This window comes from Rissa tridactyla, chromosome 7, assembly GCF_028500815.1.
Source record: "Rissa tridactyla isolate bRisTri1 chromosome 7, bRisTri1.patW.cur.20221130, whole genome shotgun sequence".
Lineage (NCBI taxonomy): Eukaryota > Metazoa > Chordata > Aves > Charadriiformes > Laridae > Rissa > Rissa tridactyla.
Window position 1 is genome coordinate 52,673,113 of NC_071472.1, and position 24,782 is coordinate 52,697,894.

At 44.3% G+C, this 24,782-nt stretch overlaps 1 protein-coding gene across 1 annotated transcript in view; it reads right to left on the reverse strand.

The window, feature by feature from the left end:
- Positions 1 to 300: 300 nt before the first annotated feature.
- The window catches only part of TAOK1 (TAO kinase 1), a 68,297-nt gene continuing 43,815 nt past the window's right edge, over positions 301 to 24,782 (reverse strand). The window contains exons 9-20 of the mRNA XM_054207859.1: positions 22,664 to 22,757; positions 21,201 to 21,282; positions 19,076 to 19,243; positions 17,999 to 18,202; positions 16,639 to 16,773; positions 15,817 to 16,053; positions 14,922 to 15,050; positions 13,124 to 13,327; positions 12,370 to 12,609; positions 8,442 to 8,654; positions 7,167 to 7,349; positions 301 to 3,325 (exon numbers count right to left, since the gene is read on the reverse strand). Coding sequence (XP_054063834.1) covers positions 2,864 to 3,325; positions 7,167 to 7,349; positions 8,442 to 8,654; positions 12,370 to 12,609; positions 13,124 to 13,327; positions 14,922 to 15,050; positions 15,817 to 16,053; positions 16,639 to 16,773; positions 17,999 to 18,202; positions 19,076 to 19,243; positions 21,201 to 21,282; positions 22,664 to 22,757 — 2,351 coding nt within the window. The 3' untranslated portion in view covers positions 301 to 2,863. The remainder of the gene's footprint in view (positions 3,326 to 7,166; positions 7,350 to 8,441; positions 8,655 to 12,369; positions 12,610 to 13,123; positions 13,328 to 14,921; positions 15,051 to 15,816; positions 16,054 to 16,638; positions 16,774 to 17,998; positions 18,203 to 19,075; positions 19,244 to 21,200; positions 21,283 to 22,663; positions 22,758 to 24,782) is intronic.

Genomic DNA, 24,782 nt, shown 5'->3' on the forward strand with positions numbered 1-24,782 from the left:
GTGCGATAGGGAGTAACTGGTCTTAACTTTATAAAAATAGAGTTTGCAAACTGATTCAGAGAGTGTTTGCGTCTCTCTAGTGTATAGTTGTTTGTGTATCTCGGAAATATACCCGAGATACATTAAAATTCTCAACACCGGGGGCCTCCTCATACACCTCCAAGGCAGAGCCTGACCCCGAGTCCCTCTGGCTACAGCTGCGTAACGGGGCGCTTTCTCTCGAGATCAGGCTTGTTTGGGACAGCTTTCCTTCCCCCACATACACACAGGGACACACACATTTAGACCAGTTGATCTGAATCAGTTTTTGCAAACTATTTTAATTAAAATATTAACTTGTTGGAATTGTCCAGGTCTGCACATGATATACATGTAAAAATGGTTACTACACAACTCTTTTTGAATACAAAAAAGCCAATATGGGATTAGCCATCATTTGGATTCAGCATTCAGTCATGCTTGACATTACACAAAGAGATGGGTTGAGAGAATTCTGTTGAAGTAGCTCAATTTAAGCCAGAGACTTTGACCAAATTCAAACCAGAACAGAAGCAAAAGAATGAACCCACTGAACTTGCAGGTATAGCCTGTCCCTGCGGTCGCTGCTGCTGTTTGTGATAGAGGAGCTGAACTTCAAAACGCTGTGTTAGCACCATGCTCTGGGCACACCTTCCACACAGGGAATCCCAATGCAATTTTGGCCTTTCATTTCATTTTTGTCTTTCTTCCTAACCCCAGGAAAACACAGGTACCTTTCCTAAATCAGTTTCGCTGCATTTCAACAACACTGCAATGCAAAAGAATGACCCTAAAACATCCAATTCCACATAAAAACATAGCAGAGGAAAGGACAGGACAATTCACGGTCACCACCTGCCCCAGGGGGCAACCAGAGTCGTCTCCATGAGACCCCCGCCTCATCCCAGGCTTCTGTCAACTGTTAGTACTACAGAGCTCCTTACTAAGGGGCTGCTCAAACATATTTTGGTAGAGTTTCCATCTTCGATTAGAGTGATATGCTACGTCAAGATCCTAGAAATCCCAGCTGGATTCACCAGACACTGGCAGAGAGTTAAGGATTGGGAGTGGATGTTAATTTAGCTAACGAAAGAACTTCGCCCTGTTGAGAGTACTGAACAGCAGCGAGACACTAGAGTATTTACTATATAAATATGTCACATGGACAAACACATTCGGAAAACCTTGCTTTTGAGCCCTATAAACATATTAAAGGCAAATCCTAGAGTTAGCAGCTAGTGTTTTCTTCAAGATGATTAGTGTGCAAGGAAAAACATTTACAAAGAACCCTGGCTGGTCAGTCCCCCAGACGGAAATCTCTGCCTCAAGCCAAACTTCATCTACCTGCTCTTCCCCTACCCGCCCAGCGCTGGCTGACCCAGACCGCCCTGGCACTGGCACAGGAGTACGGGGCACCTCCAGTTCCCAGCACTAAGGGACGACACGATGCCACAAAGTCATTCGGTTAACGAGACTGCCTGACCCCTTTTATCACCGTCTGGATTTCACAACCTCCTTTGCTTCCTTTCAGTAGTACACAGCTCCAACGAGCCTCTGGAAGTAGTGCCTTCTCGCATGGTGTGATACGCTGCCAAAATATCACAGCATCTCAAGGGACTGTAAAAGTTGTGAAGTATTGCAGCAACGAAAATAATAAAAAGGAGCCTCACATGCAGCAAGATCTACAGTGGTGATGTGGGTTAGTCATCAGCTGGGAGAGTCATTGGCTCAGCTCCTCCTGGTACACTGTGGCAACTAAACGTTTAAACAGTTGGCTACACTCTACATGTAAACAGGAAATTGCAACAAGCCAAAAAGGTAATAAATTGGTGGATGTAGTGTAATAATGAAAAACCCAATCAATGGCATTTTGTGACTATGGCATCCTTCAAAATACCTCTGGCATTTGAGACTGATTGGCTGAAAGTCTAAACATTTCTGAATGGAGCAAAAAGGACTACGCTGGGCTCCAAGCATTATTCTGATGCTTAGCTAAAATGAGATGTCACAGTATTAGCTGTACAAGTGCATTACTTACGCTCCTCCGCCCAACCTCGTCTGAGCTACCAGCAGCACAGTCAGGGAGTGTCAAAGCAGGAATACAATTTTGGACATTTCTAGCCTGTTCCCTCCCGACAGGTTTACCTACGTGCTTCTCGGGAAGCTGACCAGTGCCTTCTGAGAGAACGTCACTTCTTACACAACACAGAGCGGGCACTTGGGTAGAAGGGCCCTGCTGAGCCCTGGTGTCTCTTGGCCTCTCTTCTCACCCTTCTTCCTCACCTATGAGTCTTTGAAAAAGCCTCTTGGCAGAGGCAAGACCCTAGAAATGTATCCAATTTAATGACAAATAAAAACGGAACAGAAGATCCAGCTGTTCCTCCCGTGGATGTTGGGTTTAAAGGCAGCTCGCCTGGTTTTTGCAGGGTGGCAGTTCGAAATTTATGGACATGGGAGGAGGTCTCCATTCTCCCTCAAACTTCCTACGGATCGCGTGATGAGGGCAGCCTGAGGCCCTTCTGTCCTGTCAGTGTGATGACCACCAGCCAACTCTTCTGACTAATTGCATATATTTCTCAGACGCCCTCCCAAGACCCCTCCAAAAAGTAAAAAACAACAACAAAGAAACCAAAAAACCACCCCCCCCAACCCTGCAGCCAAATACTATGACATCCCAGTTAGTAAACACAAAACGTAATGCTTTACAAAATGAATACAATATTCCATGTGCACCCAGCTTCCACACGTCAGCACCGCACTGAGGAGGCTGCTGGGCTGGTGTCTGTAGGCAGTTTCTGTTGGCAGACAGCTCCAGTGGAATTGCCACCCTCAGTTATTGTTTAAGTTATGTATAAGACATGTGTGAACCATTGGATATTTGTGAAGTAACACTTGTGCTCCTGCTCATGCCCTGTTCCGTCCGTCCCCCAGAAGCTGTCCGCCTCAGAGCCTGGGGGCTGTTGCGGACCCCTATAGCACTACTTCGAGGTACCCCCTGCATGGGCCCCGAGGGGTGACCCCATGGCTGGGGTCCACCTTGCATTGGATGGCCCCAAGCTTGTGGTGGGCCACCCATGGGATGACCCCAGTGAGGTCCTGCACCCCCAGTAGGATTGTGGGACCAGCCAGAAGCTCCCGGGTAGCTGTGGCTGAACGCCTCGGGGGAGAGATTAGAAAGAACCATATTACTAAAACCTAGCCTCATGCTTTCTGAGTCAAAGGCTTCGATCTCGCGAGCTTGACGCTCCAGCAGGCTTCGTATCCGTTCCGTACGCTCGTTCTGCAACGCCAGCATCTCCTCCTCAATCTAGGAAGGAAAAAAGAAGAGACAGTCTGTAGCAGCAGGACTCCTTTACAGGCACGGCCTCAACTCTCTGACGAACTTGTAACAGCAAGCTAACGAGGAGCCTTCTCCCCACGTTTCTACATGAGACTGGATCTAGATCAGATGTCCACTGACACACAATCTGTTCTGAACGCAAAAGGGTAAGTCCCATAGACCTGCACAGGCCAAAGCACAGTGAACACCAGTTGGAGGGGCTCGGTCCCTGTTCCCAGGTGAATACATAAGTTTTAGGGGTGCAAAGCCAAAGTCTGCAGTTACACTAACAGCCTGACATAGGTTAATCTTTTAAGATGCAGCAAAGTCTACAGCTTCCATAAAAGCCTACTGGGAAAACACCTTCAGACACAGCCACGCACGGTGCCTATACAGTCAAATACCTGCCAACGCAGCTTAATGTGACCTTCACTGTTGGTAGCTGAATCTGATGATGACGACTGCTATTTTCTCCAGGATTCAATGTACGAGCCCACATTCAGTTTCCTTTCCTATGTTTGCTGGCCAGATTTTCTTAGCTCATGTATGTCACCTCCTATCTACCCTTTTCCTAACTCTGATACTTTCTCCAGGATGTGTGGCTGAAGATAGCAGGCAGTGATGTTTGAATAGTGTGGCAGATTATTAGCTAGATGATATGCAAGCTGGCAACTCCAATTTCTTGCCCCTAACACTGTTCCAAATCGGTTTCCAACGGTACTTTGGTAGGGGCAATGGGATCAGCTCTCTAAGCATAAAAAACACGGGGCTACGGCCTCCTGACACCCATCAGACAGGGATGAAAGCCCTTCTTATTGAAATCTTTGCAGTCAGGTGGAGAACCAAAGAATCACTCCATTATCTTCTTGCCAGCACTGAAAAAGCTACTTTTGGCCTCGATGAAAAAGACCAAATGGATAAAAAGCAGCAGCCAAGACTTTTAGCATAGCTCACTGGCATCTCCCCTGCTGTCAGCAGTGACGCAGCCAAGAGGTGTTATCTTGGTCTGTGCTGAAGGTACTGGGCAGAGCTTGTACTTGTAAGCGCTCTCTTGCCTTAGTCAGGGAATATGCAAAATGATTTCATCTGGAATTTAGGAAACAATCTGCTCCAGCGTGAGTCATCTCCTGAGCCATTTGGGGCTTTCAGAAACTGCCTGATCCACTCGCCTGTTTCTCAGCGCTAGGTGAGTGACACCGACTCTCCATAGAGTGGCCTTGCTCCCTCCTGAAAGCCACGAAGCGGTCAGCTGCCTCGGAAAAGGCAGGAGAGGAAGAAAGTACCTTCTCTAATGTTAGCTCTTTAAAACACTCCACTTGTTTTTTCCAGTCCTGCTATCTAAGCAGAATCCTCCTCTTCCTTTTTCAAAACTACAGTGTCTTCAGCATCTCAATTTTCAGGCCGTGTGACAGCATCACACAGAGGGCTTCGTGCAACTGAACTTCACAGAAAGGCAAGCCTAACACACTGCATTAAAATGACATCACTTAGAAACAACCTCAGGATGCAGGACTCCGAAGATGAGGTGTCTGAGGCACGTGGGAAGGAAACGAGTAAATCTGAAGTCTTTTAAAGACACTCTTGGGACATGCTCATTACTGGTGCAACACAAACAACATCGCATCGGGTATAGCTCGTACAGCGCCTCGGCCACTGGCACCGAAAGGCTGCGTATCGACAGAGTTGGCTACTCCCTCCTTAGCCTAAGTCAGACGTGTATGCTCTGGTGAGTTACTATGGTGATGGGCACCATCAAAAATAAAGAGCACTGTGCTGAGAAGGAAGTGGAGTCCTATGCACACCCTAACTTCTGGAAGCTGGTTTATTATTGAACATCAGGGACTGACTTTGCCACAGGCTATGTATATATTTGTGTATATAAAGTCAGGCACTCGTCTTGCGCACATACCTGCCCTTTCTCTGGCTGCCAGTTTCAGTTAGTGCAGGCAGGCAAATACTGGGTGACATCGCCGAGCGACCGCACCAGAATACTCGCAACAAAATTCTCACAAAAATAGAGCAACACTCCTTCCCTCAAAGAACAGGGGGACTCATCTAGCTTTGCACCCATATGTTTTCCCTTGAGCTGCCGCTAAGTGACTGTAACGCCAGCAAGAAAGAGAGCCTCATCGTTGGTCCATGGCTTTGTGACTTGCCACGCGCTAGCACTGCATGTATCGCTAAATAAAGGCTCCCACCTATGGAAATTAAGGACCATCCAATCTAATGCAGTAGTCACGCAGGGACGCATAGGGCACGCAAACACACACAGAGAAAAATCATGTTATGTCTTAATTTTATCATATTTTTTCTATGATGTACCATTGCTAAGCTTCCTATCACCATTACTAATGCCAAATGCTTTGCAGGGGCTTTCGATGTGCAGAGACTTCAATCCTGGTTCACAGCGAATGACTTATACAACGTTATTATTGGTTGGTGTGTGTTTCCTTAAGTCAGTGGCCTCACTTCAACTTTTAAGGTAACACTACACGCAACGCAATACGTGCTGCTCCCACAGACCAGGAGCAATGCCCAGCAGCAGGCTCGCTGTGGCACACTTCTTTCCAGAGCTCTCCTCAGATCATGCCGCCAGAGGGCAACGCACGCCCAGCGTAAATATAGACTCAAAGGCAGGGCTGTGACGGGACCTGTGCTCTTCCGGACAGGAGCAAAGGAATTAGCAATGGGGTCTAAAGACAGCTATTACACATGTGAGGGCCTCACGGGAACTCTTTGCACAAATTCTATTACTTCCAGAGATTCATGTCTACTTGCAGGAGACCAAAGCACAACAGGACTGTGCTGGCTTCTCGGAGATGCTTCCTCGGCTGACCGTGAGGTGGAGCAGTTTTATTCCAACGAGGGCCCTCTATCAGCTCAGCATCCCTCCCTTAGCCTCTGGGAAAAGTTAAGCATGAAGAACCTCTAGGCCACAGAGTAATTGCCCTAATTTAATAATCGCCGATCGGCGAAGCTGGGAACTGCTGTGTGAACTGAGATGGCTGGCACCCACAAGGCAAATCTAAAGGGAAAAAAATTTGCAGGAGGAAGGCTGACTGCGTATTTCCTTTCACTGGCTGGTGCATTTCCCTTCCCCTGGTTTGTGTAGGCCACTCACACACATTTCTAGATGCACCACGTGTCTGGCACTGCATAGAAAAGCACACTTCAATGAGGAGCACCTTAATACACATAGCCCATTACAAGGTGAAATCTAGGGAGCGGCAGGTCACCCACACCTGTGGGTCTGGCTACTTCAGTTTGCTTAGGGAAATGCTGCACACAGCAGCAGTTCCATCCCAAACGTCATTTCATAGGGAAACTACAGCTTGGTCTTCACAGACTGACAAATGGAGCAGAGCTGCAGTAAAATAGCATTACCAAAAAACACAGGGTCTCAAATATATTTTACCTCCTCCCTCCCTCCCTCCCTCCCCAAAGAAACCTACTGCTGATACCACGCAAACTTCAAAAAAATCTCCTGGCTTTAGGTTGTTATTGTCTGTCCTCTAATGAGCTGGGGAAGCTAATCTGCAGCTCAGAGACAGAAAGAACAGTTTCCCTTCTGCCCAGAGAGACGCGGCTCCCTCTGGCACGCTTCAAGCAGCTCTATCCCAGCCGGAAGCTGCTCACCCGGGACAGCTGAGCTGGCAGAAAGTTTAGCCTCTGTGCCACTGAGCTATTATCCCAGCGAGGCAACTTCCCAAATGATCTGTGTTACTATATACAGCAAGGTAAAAGCAATTTCTCTCTCTATTGATAAGTGCAGTGCAATTTAACATCCGAAATATGGAGCGCGTTAGTGATGCTCGCCTGCCCGTTTTACCTTCTGCTCAAGGAGGGCCCGACGGAGGGATACCCTCTGCTCAAGATCACGCAGCTCCCGATCATGCTGGGCTTCTGCCTGCATCTTGATTTTACTCTGATATGCATTCAGCAGCTCCAATTCTTGCTGCAGCTGCATCTTCAAAACCTGGCACTCTGCTTCCTGTGCTTCATCCAAACGCAGCTGGGAAAGACAGACAATAGAGACGTTTCACTATGGGGTAACCACTCATGACACTCCAGGGGAGGACTGCGAGGAGGGGGAGAGAATGGGATGGGGCTTTGTTTTCTTAGCAATACAATTGGTCTCTATTGTACTTCGTTTCACTGAACAGAGGACCTATAGTGACAAAGACCGGTGACAGTGAGCCCACAGCGCTGAGGCGAGTGATGCTGATGAGCAGTGGCGCCTCAGGAACCACGATCCATACTGCAGCGACCAGACTGCTGGAGGTGCTAACATCCGCAGCTCTCCTTTTGCTAGAGGCAAAGAGAAGATCTCTTGCTCTGTTCAGCTGGATTGACCAATTACCTGTACGCAGGAGACTTAAGTCTGTATCCCTGCCAATGTAGGACTTCGGGCAAAAGAATATAATGACATAAACCTAAAAGCAATATGATACCGAACTTTTAACCTTCCCATACATAAATTAAGCCAAATACCCTGCCTCACAGCGTCAAATTTGTACAGAGTGATGTGAGCAGGACACGATATGCAAGAAGTGCAAAGAAAACTGCACATTCAGTTATAGCAAGGACTCAAAGCATTGCTCATATGGTCATTCCTTCGAGGAGGAATCTCTTCAAGGAGGAATCTCAGAACTTTCACACTTCTGACATTATTTCAGATTTACAGCAAAACCTCTGGACTCCTCCATGACTCAATGAGCATTTTCCACCAGCGTGACATGCTTTGCTTGGTATCATTGACAAATCAAAATCTAAATGACTTAAGACAGCAAGCTGCACGTTATTTAATGATGCTCCGACAGGGACATTTATGTTGTCAGACTTCATGCAAAAGCAGTCCTCTGGCCACACAGACGCATCATTTTGCATCTCTGCAACAGCATCTTCCACTTCAACCTGCCTGAAGGGAGTAATACCTCCTTCCTCTGTGTTTGAATGCTGCTTTTTAAACACACAGAGGGATGACTGTGCTGGGTATGGCGCGTGTAGCAAGGAAGCAGATAGCCTGCTGTCAGGATACAGACTGGTTAAAATGCAAACATCCCTATTTGGCTGAGGAACCCTGGGTCCCTCGGAGGCGACTCACAGCTTGTGTAGAGAGCATTTCATTAATGCTGTGATCATACTGCTCAGCCAGGATAGCCAGCTTCCGGGTCTGCTCCTCCTTGAGCCGTTTGAGGACAGCTTTATGTTCACTCTTTGGCGTGGTCTCCAGCAGATGGTTTCTCAGTGCTTTGTACTGTCTGGTTTGGATCTTGCATGTATCCTGAAACTGCTTCTTTATCTGTAGTTCTTTTGACTGGAAAGATGGAGGGGACACAAACAAAGAAAAAAACAGCATGTTTCAAATGGGAGAAATATCCATTTGAATGGATATTTAGGATTACATTAAGGATATGAGTTCAAGAATCCACAAATGTATATTAACATCTACAGTGCAAGGAGGGAAGCAAAATGCACAAGAGGCAATGACTATTGCTGCAGCTGCTTTGACACTGCTACTGTGCGGAACAATTACAATACAGAGACTTTTAGAACAAAGCTCCAGCCTAAATACAGCTGTCTGCACAAAGAGCCTCGCATTTGTCACTGGACTGGATCCAGTCCTGGGTGTCGCTTTTCAAGAAAAGTTCTTGAGGGACAGGACTAATATTTATTAGCACCAAAAGCCATACTTACACATGACTGTGCTTGTATGGCACATATATACGAACAGCACTTAATATTACGAAAAGAAGCAGATTGGTGCATGGGAACGGACAGGGAAAAAGAGGAATACTTTTTCCATCGAGGATTTGATGAAGATAAGATGTATTCTTAACCCTTGATATTAAAAGCCTGGTTTTCATAAAGAAACTCAAAAGTGGCTGGGTGAGATCAGACACTTGAAGACGTATGCCACAAGCAACGTCAGCATTGTGCTAGTCTAGCAAACAAAACAATTCCCCGGTCCCAATGGAAGCTTGAGTGGAAGACTGAATTTTCCCTTTGCACTTTGCTAGCATCTCTGTATTGTTTAGAGACAGAACTTTTGCGACTGCACACAGGGCTGGAATCCTGGAAAAGGTATCTGGATCTAATTTAGCTGTACGACCTTGAGGAAATTAATTATTTTTTTCTTTCACCCGCCTTACCTGCCTCCAGAGCAGCTTGTGAGGGTTAACTTCTACTAAGTGTTTTAAGACCCTGAGAAGGAAGGTGTTCTGGAGTTCCCTGCATCTTTCTAGAGGAGGGCTGACAGGGATGCTTCAAACTAAGCGAAACCCAGAAGTGAAGAGTGACAGTGGTTAACTGAGAGACAAGAAAAACTAACTGCCATGGTAAGAAAAAACAAACCAACCAACCCCTCTAAACCCACGCATCAGAGCAGTCAGTATACAATCTGGGTCATTCCCACTGTCAGCCACCGTGGTCAAATCCTGAAGCGCTGGCAGCAGGAACTCAGCATAGGAATAGATTCCTGTCCCTCGAATAAGTTGGAAGAGCTCTGGGATCTGAACCAGCAAAGCAGATATATGTGCATATCTCCCGTCAGCTCCTCCACTGACTGCTCCTGGCACTAGCTCAAGGCTCAGCAGGGTAGGTGATAAGCGCAGCACTTGTAGCTACCTAGAAAGATGCAGTGGGATCAGACAATATATCCAGCCCAATTTAGACATCAGCACGCTTTGCTGCATAAACCAACAATTCCACTTTGCTACTCCGATGCAAAAAACAGGACAAAGATAGGTTTCATTCAAACCAAAACACAGCACGGAGAGGAAGGAATACATCGCTTTTACTCTTTCTAAATTCATAGGAAGTTATTTCCCTCCAGGAAACCTTTAAGGTTGTTTCTCCCTGCCCTTAAGGGAAGTGACAGCAGGTTACACATTCCCGTCAGGGACCTGGTCACAGCAAAACACCAGCAATCTATTTTGTCCTCACTTTCTGTGAGGTTTCGCTTGGACACTAGACTCTGTTTACGGGCTTCCAATCCAAAGGTTTGAACAACAGGAAACAGAAGGGAGGGGTAAGATTTCCAGTCAGACTTCTGACAAGATCATTTTGACCTAGTATTGTGAAATACCAGCAAGAGGGTATTTGCATCACAATTAACACACTGGATATAATAGCAGAGCAGTTTTCACTGAAGGGTGAATTCTAGTTATGGGGTCCTTCTGGTGCTGTAACAGCGGCAATAGACACTGACCGTTAAAAGTCTGCTTTCGGGACAAAAGGCCTCACTAAATAACAAAGGGAAAGCCTGAAACATGTGCCCTCAAGGGAAAACGTTGCTGGAGAGAGAAACTGAACAAATAGTCAAATTATCTATTCAATTAGGAATACTCGCCTGCATTAGTCAGAAACAAGAGAAGGAGTTAATAGCAGGGAACAGCCTCGATAAATAGGGGATTGTACTACAAACCGAAGGGTTGTCCAGCAGGCTGCGTTATTAGCACTGCGTGTACGCAAAGGTGCTGGATTGACAGCTCAAGCCTGAAATCCCTCACTAATCGCAGAACAGCCACGCAAAGCAAAGCGCAAGCTTTCCATGCTCCCCACAGAACGTTCCAGCCCTGTCCTCACTGGAAAAGGGAAGGGGTTGAAGAGTCTGCAGAGGCACGAGGGCAGCCGAGCCTCTGCAGGCCAGAGAGACCGCCGGTCCCACCGTCCCGACTGCTGGCCAGGGAACGAGAACGGACACGCTGCCCACTCGTGCTTGCACCGCATCACCTTGGGGAGGCAGAACTCATTCATGCTAATCTCAGAAGGATCAACCTAATACAGCTGCTTCAGTTTTATTCAGCTCAGAGTGCAGCGCAGCTTCCCTGTGAAGTCATCAGCTATTTATACACTATATCCTTGGAGATTCTCAACAGCGATCAGATGGTCCCTTGTTCTCACAAGCTAGATTTTCACTATTTAATATTACTCTAATAGTAACAAATCAGGTATTTATTTTTTTTTCTTGATGAAGTTCTATTTTCAAGTTGGTTATTTTCTCTGTAAGAAGATAACTTGCAGGTGGTAAAAACTAAGTCAGATGGGAAATATCATGAAGAGGAAAGACCTAGAACAACAAAGAAAGCCCATGCTCAGTATGCCATACACTCATTTTGTTACTGGCACAGCCGAACACTGGGTGGAGAGAAGAAGTCTGCCTCCTCGAAGGAAATGTACCAGGCAGCTTTGTGAAAGGCCTTATACTCCCTTCTCAGACACTTCAGAATAAACCACTGGACTTCTTTGGATGAAGCGAAGGCTTACAATGAAAACACTAAGAGCCTCAATTACAGAGGCCCTATAGTTCTGGTCAGCCACCACAGTTACAAGGGCAGCGCGAGAAACCTATGAGAGCACAACACAGCAAAGGTCAGTGCCAGGAGCTTCCCGAGGACGCTGCAGTTGGCTGGTACCTCTCTCTCTCCCCCCCGGGGTTTGCTAGCACACTAGCCTTAATATAAAAAAACAATAACAAGGTGAGCTAGCCAAGACTGATGTTCGTTCTGATGCACACAGCAACACAAAGATTTTCTTTTTTTTTAAATGACACTGCTTCATTACAGAAAAACAGGTTTTATTCTTGTACATGGGGGGAGAAGAGGATTAGAAAACAGTGTAGGAGGAAGAAGGGGGGGGGGGGGGGGGAGAAAGGGCACTGCAAAGATGAAATGCATTTTAAACTACCACAGAAAGGAAGGCACGTTGCCGAGAACAAGAGCTTTTCAAATGAAATGAGGGAGCAGCGCCGCTATGGCCTGCCTACAATACACTGCAACCCCCATCACCATCGCTATGGTTCATATGTATGGTGCTTGTAGGGCTGCGGTTGCTCCCTGGCAGTTACACGACTTGACAAATATGACGCTTTTTAAAAAAGGTACTCATTACAGAATGAGACACGTCTTCAAATTAACGAGCTTCAAAATACCTTGGACCTGCATACACTGCAAAGGAGAACTGAGCTGTCATGCACCACTTTTCCACCACCACCAGCAGCTCGCACCCAGTGCCCCTATACCAGTTAGTACCTTCAGGCTCTTGGGCTGCTGCCGGACCTCCATGACGTGCTTACGCCTCAGCTCCCGCTCCCGGCGCTTGTTGTATTCCAGCTGGTTGGTGAGCTCAGTCTGGTGTTGGAGTCGGATCAGCTCACAGCGCATCTTCTGGATGGTACTGAGATGGCGGAACTCCAGCTCCTGCATGGACTCGTGCTGACGCAGCAGCATGGCGTGCTCCAGGTCCTTCTGTGTCTGCCTTTTGTTTAACTCCTAACAGGAGGACAGAGGGAATTATTACATTCTTTGTGCTTACTTGGATTTCTGTTCACAATGTGACATTTCACTTTGTTCACAAGGGCATTTCTCCCTTTCCAAGACATTTGAGGACAGAGCACCGTTTCTACATCTTATCAGAAGCAGACAGCAGTGCCACCAGTAATTTTTCCTTCCTCATTTTACTTTTCTTCTTCCTGTTCTGGTTGCCCAACAGGATTCACAGTAAGCATTTTCTGGAAAGGACTGTAACTGTTGTGTCTGTTGACTTTTTGGATCTAACAATTCTCTGACAACAGGGCGCTAATCTGAACATTTGATCCCACACGACCCCCTAAATGCCACAGGGATTACCAAATAGTGTTGCAAAACATACCGAACCATTGTTTTACCAAAAGACTACAGATGCGGTAATTAACACTTCAGTGAGACTGGAGTTGGATGGCAGGCACTCCTGTGAGATACATTTCATGCAGGTGGTTCCAGGTCTCATCTCTGCCCACGATCTTACCTCCCGAACCAGGTCCTGCTCCAGATTATGGCGGCCAAGGAGCATCCGTCTCTTAAAGCGTCGACACTCCAGCTCCAAGTACTGTCTCTGACGCCTCAGTAAGTTGGCTTCTTCCTCTGCCTGGAAATGCTGGATGTTCTCCTTCTGCTTGGAGAGCCACTCTTGCTTCTCCTTCTTTGGAGTGCTCTGGTTTTCATTCAGCTCCTGATAAAAGGGAGGCAATTAATTGTGGAATAGTCACATTAAGCTCCTCGGCCTTGAACAACTGGACGGACCTGCCTCATAAACTACATTTCAAAGCTGTTCCACCTGGTCTTCTCATGGCTGGTACCACCCCAGCCTCTGCAAAATGCGTCACATCACATATCTAAGGGAACACCAGGAGACAATTGACAGCGGAGCAAATTTAACTACAACTATTTTTTTTTTGCAGTGGCCATTTTAACTGGCAAAAATGCTGGTTCGTGTCCACAGGTTTCCAGACATATATATTAGCTCAAAACGCAAAAATGATGGTTTGCCACTGAAAACAAAAGTCACTTGGAGGTCCTGCCATACTGCCTGACAAATGTTTTTACAGGCTCTCAAAGGACTGAGAGAAGGAAAGCGTTGTCATCCTGTTGTTCAAACAAAACTCCAGCCACATGACACACACTAGAAATTTTTTGTCTTGCTTGATCAGAACACATCCATTTTAGAAGGAACTCAAAGGCGGAGGCGCTCACTGAGATGCCGTAACTTGCAAAAACAATATAAAGACGTTCACAGGTGAAACTTAAGGCCGCAGCTTCCGCATTTGTATTAAATTCAATATATAGCTTGAAGCGTATCTTTGGCAAAAGACTCTCTGCTTGCCTCCGTTGCATACTAGAGATGCCCATACAGTAAGCCCATCACGGACTTGTGATACATTTCAGCTTAAGTATGAGACAGAACCCCTCTGTATTTCATCGGTGTTTCTTGTGCTCTGTGATCTACTGCCCACTTAGAAAAAGATTCTATGTTATTATAAAGAGCCCACGCTACTATATTTTTTGTTAGATCTTTCTTGGCTCTGCTGCTCTTTAGCCTTTTTTTTCTCCTGGGAAATGTCTATGTTTGGGAATATTCCCCTTTGGAGCAAGTTCCAAAGTTGCGTCACACAAGTTGATGGTTGAGAACTAAATGGTTCTTTCAAAAAAAAAATTATTTATAGTGCTTACGGTTTCAGCCACTCCACAAAAAGAATCAGGAAGCTTGATTCTACCGTTTCCCTGCATTTCACAGAGGTCATGATTTTCACTACAATACAGTGATTATTAAACTATTACACAGCTTTCTCCATTAAAATTAAATAATGTTTTACAGGTATTTTCCTATAAAAAAAGGGTTATCTTTACTGCTGCTACAGAAATATCACTTAAGTGGTAAGAAACTTCACTAACTGCTGCAGTGCATGGTCAATACCTGCAGCAACAAGGTATGAGAAAAATGCTCGTGACCTTTCTTAACTACCTTTTTTTCATTCCTTAGGACTGCCTAATTTGCATGTTTCTGCCTAAAAAGTAATATTAAACAAGGGAGCAGTTTGTACTTTCACAAGATAAACATATAGGTGCCAATATATAAACAAACCCTCTTACTTTAGGGTCAAAGATACGAAACAAATACAGTATGTACAGGACTCTGCTCATGAAACGCAGAACCTGCTGCAATCCAGCGAAAGTTCTCTTGCGCACAGTGGCGCTTTTATTTCTGAATGTTCACACTGTTATCGTACGCTGTACTATATTCACATTTCTCATTACAGATGAGTTACCTCTTTCAGCTGCTCTTTACGGAGTTTATATTCTCTCTTCTGGGACTCCAGGAAACTGTTCAATTCTTTTTTCTGTTGGGCCTGAATATGCTGTTGAAACTTCTTTTCTTCGTTGGCCATCACTTTAGCCTACAGCAAATCCAGCAGCAAATCAGTTTGAGTCCCAACGGATTACAGTTCATGTTCCACTTCAGCCCCATGACCCAGAACTCATGGTACAGTCACCAACGATACTCACCATGACTCTGAACAAGCGGGAATCTCAGGAGCTTGCCCTCACCCTCTTCTCATTCCACCCCCCACCAACGCACCCAGCAGAGTCCTTTTGCAGTGCCTCATTTCCTCAGCCCTACTGTTCAGTTAGTCTTGCCTAACAAAGTCAACACCTTATGAGAAACTGTATCCTTAGCCCTCCACCGAGAGATCCAAGATGAACAAAGAATCAATAATAATCGCTGTAGGCGGCACCACTTCATTATCAATTATTTAAACGCATAAAAAACCCCACATCCATAAGCAACTAGACGGTGAACACCTAAGCGTAGCTGGCATGTCTCTCTGCAGGCTCATCAGCCTCCACAACACTTGATGGCAGTCAGTTATTGACAGCATTTACATGGCACAAGAGAGGAAAACCCTTACAGTATTTTTTCTGGGGTCGGCACACTAACATTTAGTATAACGCACTGTGATGAAGGACATACCTTTCCTCTAGTTACATAAACCCCTTAGTGTAAGGAGGTGATGTATTAGCCTTTTCTAATTAGCAATTTGCTTGGCTCCTGAAAACAGACATGTAAGAGACTACAATGTCATCTCTTCATCAGTGAGGGGAAGTGGACAATTCAATGCAATTAACAGATATAGACTGGTCTGCTAAACGGTAATCCCCTACCTCTTTTTCCATGGCCGCTTGGTGCTTTTTAATTAGCTTTTCCATTTCTGCCGCAAAATTGTTACGCTGTGTTTCGAGATCTTTGTCCAACCTGAGGCGATGCTCATCCATCTCTGCCTTCAGTTTATTCTCTAATGCCATCAGCTGCTTCTGGTGTTGCCGTCTCATACGCTTATAGCCAGACATCTGCTCTCGGAGTTCAGAGTCTTGTTCGTGTTCCTGCATTTGCCTTGTCACCTAGGAAGGTAACCACATCCGGCCAAAGTAAGTTAATGCTTCTTAATCTGCTTTTCGGCAGTCTTCAAACCACAAAAGAAAACTATTCAGTAAAGAAATATGATTTTGTTGTAAAGAAAAGCACACATCCTAATGGCAGCAGAGCAGATTAAAAATTGAATTCTGCTGTAGAAGATAAGCTTACATGGGCTCCAGCAGAAAAACTGTACAATTGTTATAAATCTGGTACTAAATAATGTCTTTTTAGCCCACTGCAATGAGTGCGCATATATAGACACATAACACACAGAAATATACATAATATGCATATGAAAATAAAAGCCAGCCTATTATTATAAACAGTTTCCTGCATTCTGCTAGGCACATTGGTTTTGCAAATATCTAATATACACAAATTACATTTGCCCAGGTGTCACATTTAAGCTTTTATTAACTTCCATTATGCTATTTCAGTGATGATATCTCAGTCAACGAGGACAGCTCGTATTCTGATGAAATCCTAACAGCTCTAAGTAGTTTCATAGCCCTGTGTTCAAAGGCCTCCCCGCCCTATACAACTTCATCAAAATAAAAACCTTAACATACCAGCGATGCTGTGCGTATAGTAGCAAAGTGCTCTCGGTTGCGATAATGAGACTTGTGGCGAGATACTTGGGGAGGAGACTGGGGTTCCGACGCCCTTGTTCGAGGATCTGATTCCTCTCTGTAGTTTTCTTCCTCCTTATCAGCAAATATTAACGTGAGAAAATAACGAGAAGCTGTTACTAAAGATTTTTATTTTGGTCTGGTTCGAAAGACATTTAAAAGGAAGAAAACCCATTGTACATTCAGCAGCCCTGAAAGATGCTCCTGCCAATAAGGCAGACGAAGGAACGTACTGCAACAAGAGCTCTGATGTAGGATCCTTGCTTTTGGAAATTTCATTGCGCATTTTTATTACTAGGAGGAAAATTACTAATTAAAGCTGAAAATGAGAAAAATAAATGGAAAACTGAAAACTGAGTTAAACAGTTTACTTCAACAAAACATAAAAGCGATAAAGTAGATTATATCAAGTCAAAAAGAAAAAAAACAACGTCTTTGTAACCCTGAAAGACAGAGGAAGATTTTCATTACAGCCACTACAGAAATACCTCAAAGCAAATTTTAAAATTTGTCATGGTGTATTCCACATTCTTATTTTGAGTTTGTCATTCATCGCAGAGCGATTAGTAGTTAGATATGATATACTAATTAACTCCCCGAGGAAATACCTGTGTCTTTGTTGCATATCTGGGCAAAGAACAAAACATTCTAACCACATCTATCATCAGCTAGGGAAACGTTACTGGTTTGAGACGGGGTGTGATAACCCCTCCGCAGCACGAGCAGCACGGTTCGGAGGGCTGCTCCCCAGTTTATCCTTCCTTGCGCAGAAGTAAAGCTGGGAAAGTGGTTTCACAGCTTGCCATGGCCAGAGGGCTGCATTTCTTTTTCTGTGTATTTTCATTCATTAATCAAATATTTGAATCAAGTGCTAGGACGCTGGGTGCTTCAGGAACAGATTTCAATCACTACTGAGGGTCCTATATTTAAGAATTCGCTAAGTAGGACATAAAAAAGGGGAACTCTCACATCCTTTTGTCCCATGAAGCAGTGCTCTCCCAGTTAAGGACATCCACTAAACAAACCTATTCACATACTGCCATTCTGGCTCCTCACGGTCAAGCAAATTGTTTTTGAAACAATGCAACTTGTAGAATAATTTTTAGGGTATCAACAGAAATAAATTATTTTTTCAGCAACCTTCCGAAGTTTCCAGCACACATTAATGTATTGGGACACAATATTTAAACCTGCAGATAACGATTTAGGGCAGGAAACACTCGACTTTTTGTCATTGTACCAACCAAATCCACTCCCATTTTACACCTTCAAAGTCATCCAGTAAAAACCCAATGCTTACCGGCTTTAAATGAATGACAGAGCTATTTGACATCACGGTGTGGTCCCCCTCCATCATATCCAGCTCGCTCTTATCATCCGAGGCATCTGGAAGACTGTTAACACTACTGCTTTGGCTACTGGCACTGATAGACATACTAGGAATGGACTGATTACTTCCGACACTATTCACTGTTCCTGTCCTGCCGACACCATGATCTTGCTCCTAGGAGAAAGGAATTATTATGAAAATCCAAATCCATAACAGTTGTATCTGTGGACATTACCAAGTGAAACGTTCATTCCATTCCTTTCTAAAGGCATCTACCTGCCATGTCACGGCAGTTTCCACCCTCCAGGCATTGCCACGAAACATTTCTCTTGTGGGATGCTGGGGAGAGAAAGAATCAACCTTGTCAAGATTAACTGGCTGATGTCAGATTCTTTTCAACAGCAAGCCTGTTAACAAGCTGAACTCTATCATGTATCAGCAACAGCGTGTCACCAGAAACTGTTCTGACACCTGCATCATCTGAGCGCTCAGCTGGGACCCTGCACCTCGCACGGGTCCTTTCTGTACATGAGAGAACTGCAATTCAGCGTCTCAATTTCTGCATGGTGATTGCAGCATGCAACCCAAAAAAGACAAATTAATTTCCCTGATGACTTTTTTTCTTTTAAAAAAAAAAACCAAGTACAAATTTCTCTATCTTAGACTCAGTACAACATTCTCCAGACAAAACTAGAAGACTGTCAAGCGCCTTGTACATACGGTCAGAATAGAGGTTAACTGCAGTTGCTGAAAGCGTCCTCATGAAGCCTTATAAATAGGCAAAGAAAGCCAGGATTTACAGAACTGGAAGCTAACTGTTCAAGCACGAACACACGGCACAGCTTCTTGCCATGTGCCACTAGGCATCTACCCGGTTTGTCCCTGTTTGTGCCTTGAGGTAGCGTTATTCCCAGCACAGAGAGGAAGACGGTGTTTACAACCAGGTGTGTAAAGAGCCTCCATTCGTTTTAGCAATATCTGAGCTGTGGTTATTTAAATGACAGCATCGTTTTCTGGTTCAGTGATGACATCCAAAGTTTCTCTCACCTCCTCCTCCTCCTGTGTTTCGACTGCAGGGCCATTGTGTGCCTCCTGGAAGAGGAGCTTCTTCATTTTACGATACTGCAGGTTGTCCAGTTCTCTCACTGCATCCTTTGTTCTCTGAATCAAGTCTATTAACACTGTTTCGGGCCGCTCCCGAAGAACAAACATGTGCTGTAGAACACACAAATAGGTGAGTGACTTCTTATGCCTCCAGTGCAGATGCTCTGAGCGTGAAATTATAAGCTCTAGTTGGGTTTGTCAGCCCTCTTCCCTGCACACAGGAGGAGAATACCATCACAGCTTACATTGGAACTATTTTTAGACTTCACGATCCAGATAGATTTCAGAATGATTGCTTTCTGATGGGAGACACCCACCAAAAAGTAACGATGTAAAAAACCCATAAATGGTATTTCGTGTACCATGAAAACAGGCTCAGTTTAAACCTAGACTTCTTTGGAAGTTGGGGTATTTAGAGACATTATCTACTTGTGGTTTAGAGAGGGAAGAGCAACAAATACCATATAAATAATAAAGGTGCTATACTGGTTAAGTATCTCTAACCAAATGTTAATTAACTCATGAGCTAACTCTCACTATAAAACCCTTTTCCATGTTTAGAAAAGCTCGAGAATCAAATATTCGGCATACAGCTCTGAGCCATAAAATAGGCTGTGAACCTTCAAGCCTGGTCCCAGAGCAGTTAGCCATGTTATGCTCTTTTTTTTTTTCTTTTTTTTTTTTTTTTGGAGATATTCGTTGCATTCCACTGCAAAAGTAAAATCTTGCCTATGGATGTCAGAAGCAGCTTTTGCAGTCTCCAGATGCAATGTGCTGTGCAAGCATGAGTCATTATTAACACCACCGCTAGTTTCATTTTGTTCCTTAGGAGAACTGCACTGCCATTTCCAACGTGTCACATTCTCTACCTGTCCCTGTAAAGTGGCATGCAGCTGTTTCAGACTATAGATATGGAAGGAATACATTCACAAACGTTTAATTTCCATCAATGTTCTCTTTAATTGCAGCGCATTGCTCAAAATAAAACCAATCTGCAGAATTCTGAAATGGCAGGACTGCACACCCACACCAAAACCTTTACTGGATAATTGCATTTACTTTCTGAATGCAGTTTTAGAAGAGGCAAAAGTCCTCAGAGACACATGCAAAAAGGTGATGGTAAAATCTTCATAAATACCACCCATTTCCCAGTAATGCAAAATTTTGGGAAAAATCGCTGTTTAGCACAAACACGGCCAGGATAAAAATCCCCAAAAATAATGTCACGAACACTGTCAAGAGAATGACAAGTTAACAAAATTCTGAATGCCACCTGATGCCACAAAGGAAATCCATCAAAGTCACTCTTAAAATAAAGCAGCCGTACACCTAACACCTAACTTATACGTGAGTTGCATTCACTTAGGAACACGTCACCTTTTTGCAAGAATCTACCACATTGGCTTTGTTTCCAGGCTAGAGCAAGGAAAATCAAGTATCTGCAGCATACAGGGGCACCAATGAAGAAAAAAAAAAAGGCTAAGAAATAAAGCAGGAGAAAATCTGCAGATGGATGAGGCTTACTCATGCCAAGGAAAAGTATGGGGAAGAAAAACTGCTTTCCTCTGCCCCCTTTCCCCCAGGGATACTATTAGAACAGCGATTTTCAGTTCTACGGGTAAAGTTCCCAGGTGATGGGAGAGGATAAAATGCCTTTAGGGGTATATATAGCATAGAATAAAGAGGGAAGTAACGAAAGGTATTTGGTAACTAATGCATGACAGCTCTGTCAGGATTAATTAAAATCACTGGAAGGATAGACCGAGCTTAAGAAACTGAAACTCTCAACAAGTTGATGGTCATCCAGTGTCACTTGCCAAGGTGTCCTTTTATGATGACACAAGGCTGGCTTGGAAGAGTCACCTGGGGAGCTGCCCGAGACACTGCAAAGGAGCCAGCACTACCATCTCGGCACACCCCACAGCACCCTCAGCTCAAAGGTGTGAGGGATAACGGGCAGAGAACATCGTTAACCGTAACCTAGTACAGTAGGTGAGAAAGAAGAACATCACAGAGCATGGCCCCTTTTTAATACCATGTGGAAAAGAAAGAGGACAAGCAAGCCAACCTTCAGAAGCTCCTCCGATGTAGGCCTGTCTTGAGGAATTTTCTGGAGGCAAGAATCTACGAAGTTTCGAAAATAATCAGACCTGTGGCAAGGAAAGTGAAAAAAAACCCAAACATCTGAGTTAACCACCCAGTTTTGTTTTCAAAGTTCACTAAAGAATCAAGACATTCACATTTAGTGATAGTAGAGCCAGGAGAAACCACACAGACCCAGAACTTCACGTTACAGCCTCTGACACCCCTAGTAAAGCCAAAGCCCACCGCTACTACTAGGCAGATCCCTTTAACCTCAGCTTCCAAACAAAATGTTTCATCATAAGAATGCAAAAATATGGGCCAACTCAAGAGGAAGGCAAGTTCGGTGTAAAGGCAGACACCCACATATCTCAGTGCGAGCATCAACCCTGTCAAATGCTGTATTGCACAAACTCTCCAAGGTCTAATCAGAGCCCCTGCCCCGTTCCACCTCTGTGCGCAGATGTTTCATCCCCAAACACACAATTCCTGAAATGCCTCCGGCCCCTCAGACACAACTTCCACTCTCTTGTGCAGTCTGTCACAAGGAAGACTTGAGGTCATGTTTTGTTCAGTAACTTCTCTCCTTCTGTAAGCTAAAATTCTGTATTTCGCCCTCTCTTTCTCTGAACACAATTTTCAGAAGGGCAGATTTATAACCTGCAAACAGCAGCCCATCAGTTCTACAGGTTTTATTTCTTTCCTCCCCTTCCCATCATGTAATGGGGGGAGTTTGCTACTGCAATTTTTCAGTAAATTAAATTATTATATTTTTTGGTCAGAAAAATGCATAAAATGAATTGCATGTTTTGTCAAGCACCAGGGTGTGAAACGGCCTAACCAGAAAAATCTCAGAAGTAGAAAAAAAATTCCAAAAGTAAGGTACAATGCATTACGTCAGAGGCCTAGGACTACGGCTCAGAAAAATATAATTAGGAAGTTTTTAACTTTTGGAGTTAGTTTACTGTGTTTGCTGTTTCAAAAGACAGTTGTTGGGCTGGGAGGCACAAAACGTTACTACTGTGCTTTTTTCTTCTGAAGTTTCTGTCACAAACACTTGCCACACACAAGTGGTGTCTTCATCTTGCGAAGAAATACTTCAACAAAACAAGATTTCGGAATTGACAGCATGCTGTGTGATTAAAAACCGCTAAACTCCACATTTTTGACCAGCCTGGGAGCTTCAAGAGTTTACTGACCCATTAAATGAATTTTTTACAGGATCTTATATGTTCTTCCAGCAGCATGTCCTGTTTCTACTACATTTTAGAGTCTAAAATGCATATTTAGTAATCGGTCAATTTTGTATATAAAATGTATAGCAAACCTAATAAGAACCTTCCAGCTCACATCCTCCCGACAGGAATCCAGCCATTTCAAGAACTCGGCATGACAAAGCACTCCATTTACAGCAATTCCCTACAACATTCCTCCCTCCGTAATACTCACCATTCATTAGACTGTAGTGTAGGGGATTCATTCTGCGCTATGTGGTATAAGGCACTCATTGCGTTCATATTAAACAAAGGAGGCTTCCTTTCCGCTACACACAAAAGAAAACAATTTTAATATAGGGAGACAGTCTCATGTTTTTGCTCTTTTTTCAGTTTACATGCCTTTAAAAAGAAAACCGCATCAGCAGAATCACTACTGCCTGAACACGGAACCCCAGACCAACCCTGCAATCAGACAGATATGTTGGCGTATGTCCTATACCATTGCAGAAGATGAAAGCACTTTGAAGATCAAATGTCTTGTCCTCTCAAGCTTTTAAATTACGTGGTTTATCATAGTGGAGTTCTCTGACTCATTTTAATGTACTAAAATAAGAGCAAGTTAACAGTAAGCTCTATACTCCGTGTTTAGTTATTAAACATTCTTAGTTTCATACCCCCCCCCCCTTTTTTTTTTAAATGACAGTTGCTAAAAAGCTAACAAATACTGAATTCTAACAGGACAGCAGTGATGAAGAAAAAGCCGGTTACAAGAACCATCAAATCACACTTAACTGACTAAGCACAAGGGCAGGAAGTCAGTAACAGGCCAACTCTTTATACTATTTTAAGAGTTGCATTCTCTTTGGCTCTTCTCTCTCTCTTTCAAGCTTGTGTTACTCTTATAGACTGACACAGCATGAAAGCTTAATGAGGAAGGAGATGATCTCACTGTAACAACAAAATTGAAGCTTCATCAGAATGTTTATGGGATAAACCTATAAAGCTCAGCCTTGCCATAAACATTCCAGACGAGCTGGTCAGGCCACGAGGACGTTCCTGCACTAGTGAAAATTGCAAAAGAACTTTCCTTCCTGAAAAAAAACAAACAAGGAAAAATAATGCCAGCTCTCTTATTCTGCTTTTCAATTTTGAGTCGAATACTAGCAGTAAGTGATGTATCAGAGATCACGGTTCACTCATCGCTACCACAGGACGGACTAAGCCCTACGAATTCCTCAGAACCGGTAAATTGCGGAGTTAAGCCTTTCCTCAAATGTAGCACTTTACCTTCTCTAATCTGTCAGATAACCAGTTGCTGCTATTGAGGATCAGACTGATTATCCATTAAACTATTTTAACTGACGCCTTAAAGTATTTTAACTGATCATCCTCCCTAGCTTTTTCCCCTCGTAACTCACCTGAGTAAAATAGAAATCTTCAGGAAACACTGAGACTGAGCCCTCAATGAGTCTCTTTCTAAGTCTATTTGAGAAGACTACCAGACGTCTCATTTTTCTGCTTTCTTCCCAGGCTTATTCAAACCAAAGCGACTGAGATAACCGCACCGACCCAGCCTACCAACACTCCACCGCCCTGACCTAGGCTCACCTCCCAGCACGCCAGAAGCCGTAGACGAAGCCTAACGCTTCGTATTGCAAAAACGCAGCATGCAGGAAGGCACCGGGGGGTGTGGTGGCCATGAGCTCACTGCATTCCTGGAGCCCTGCAGCCGGCCAAGTCTCCTTAACTCCATTCGGAGCAGGATTCTGTCATGACAGTCACACCCCTTCAACTTGCTTTATATTGGCAACCAAAAAAATCTCTGCTCTGAAGAAAGAATCTATTTCATGTCCTGGAAGAAAATGAAGTTGACAGTTTGGAATGCCAGACAGCATTTTTAGCTAAACTGTGCAGTTCACATGGATTAGCGTGTTCCCGAGAGCTCTTGCTGCCCGGCTGGGCTGCTCCTCCACTGAGGCCGGTTTGGAGTACGAGCGATGAGAAGTGACAAGGATGGTAGGACAGCCTCAGGTGCCACGAGCAGCACTGAACCTCACCATCCTGAGAAAAACTTACGGCTAAGTGCTTCCAGAGAGCTGGATCGTGACTAAAATCTGAGTGGTGCTGTGCATGGTGTTGTGCTTCAGCAAGTGTATTTTTGTCCCAAGAAAATACTACACGTTAAATTTAAATAGAATGCCATACAAACACAGTCCTCCTAAACTGACGTCCTGCTTAAAGGAGTCTTTGTAATGGCAGTGCTTTCATTTCTTTTGGGTTTGATTTATAGGTTACCACTTCAAAACTGCATTATTTCATATCTTTTTCTTTTTTTTTTTAATTAGACTTTC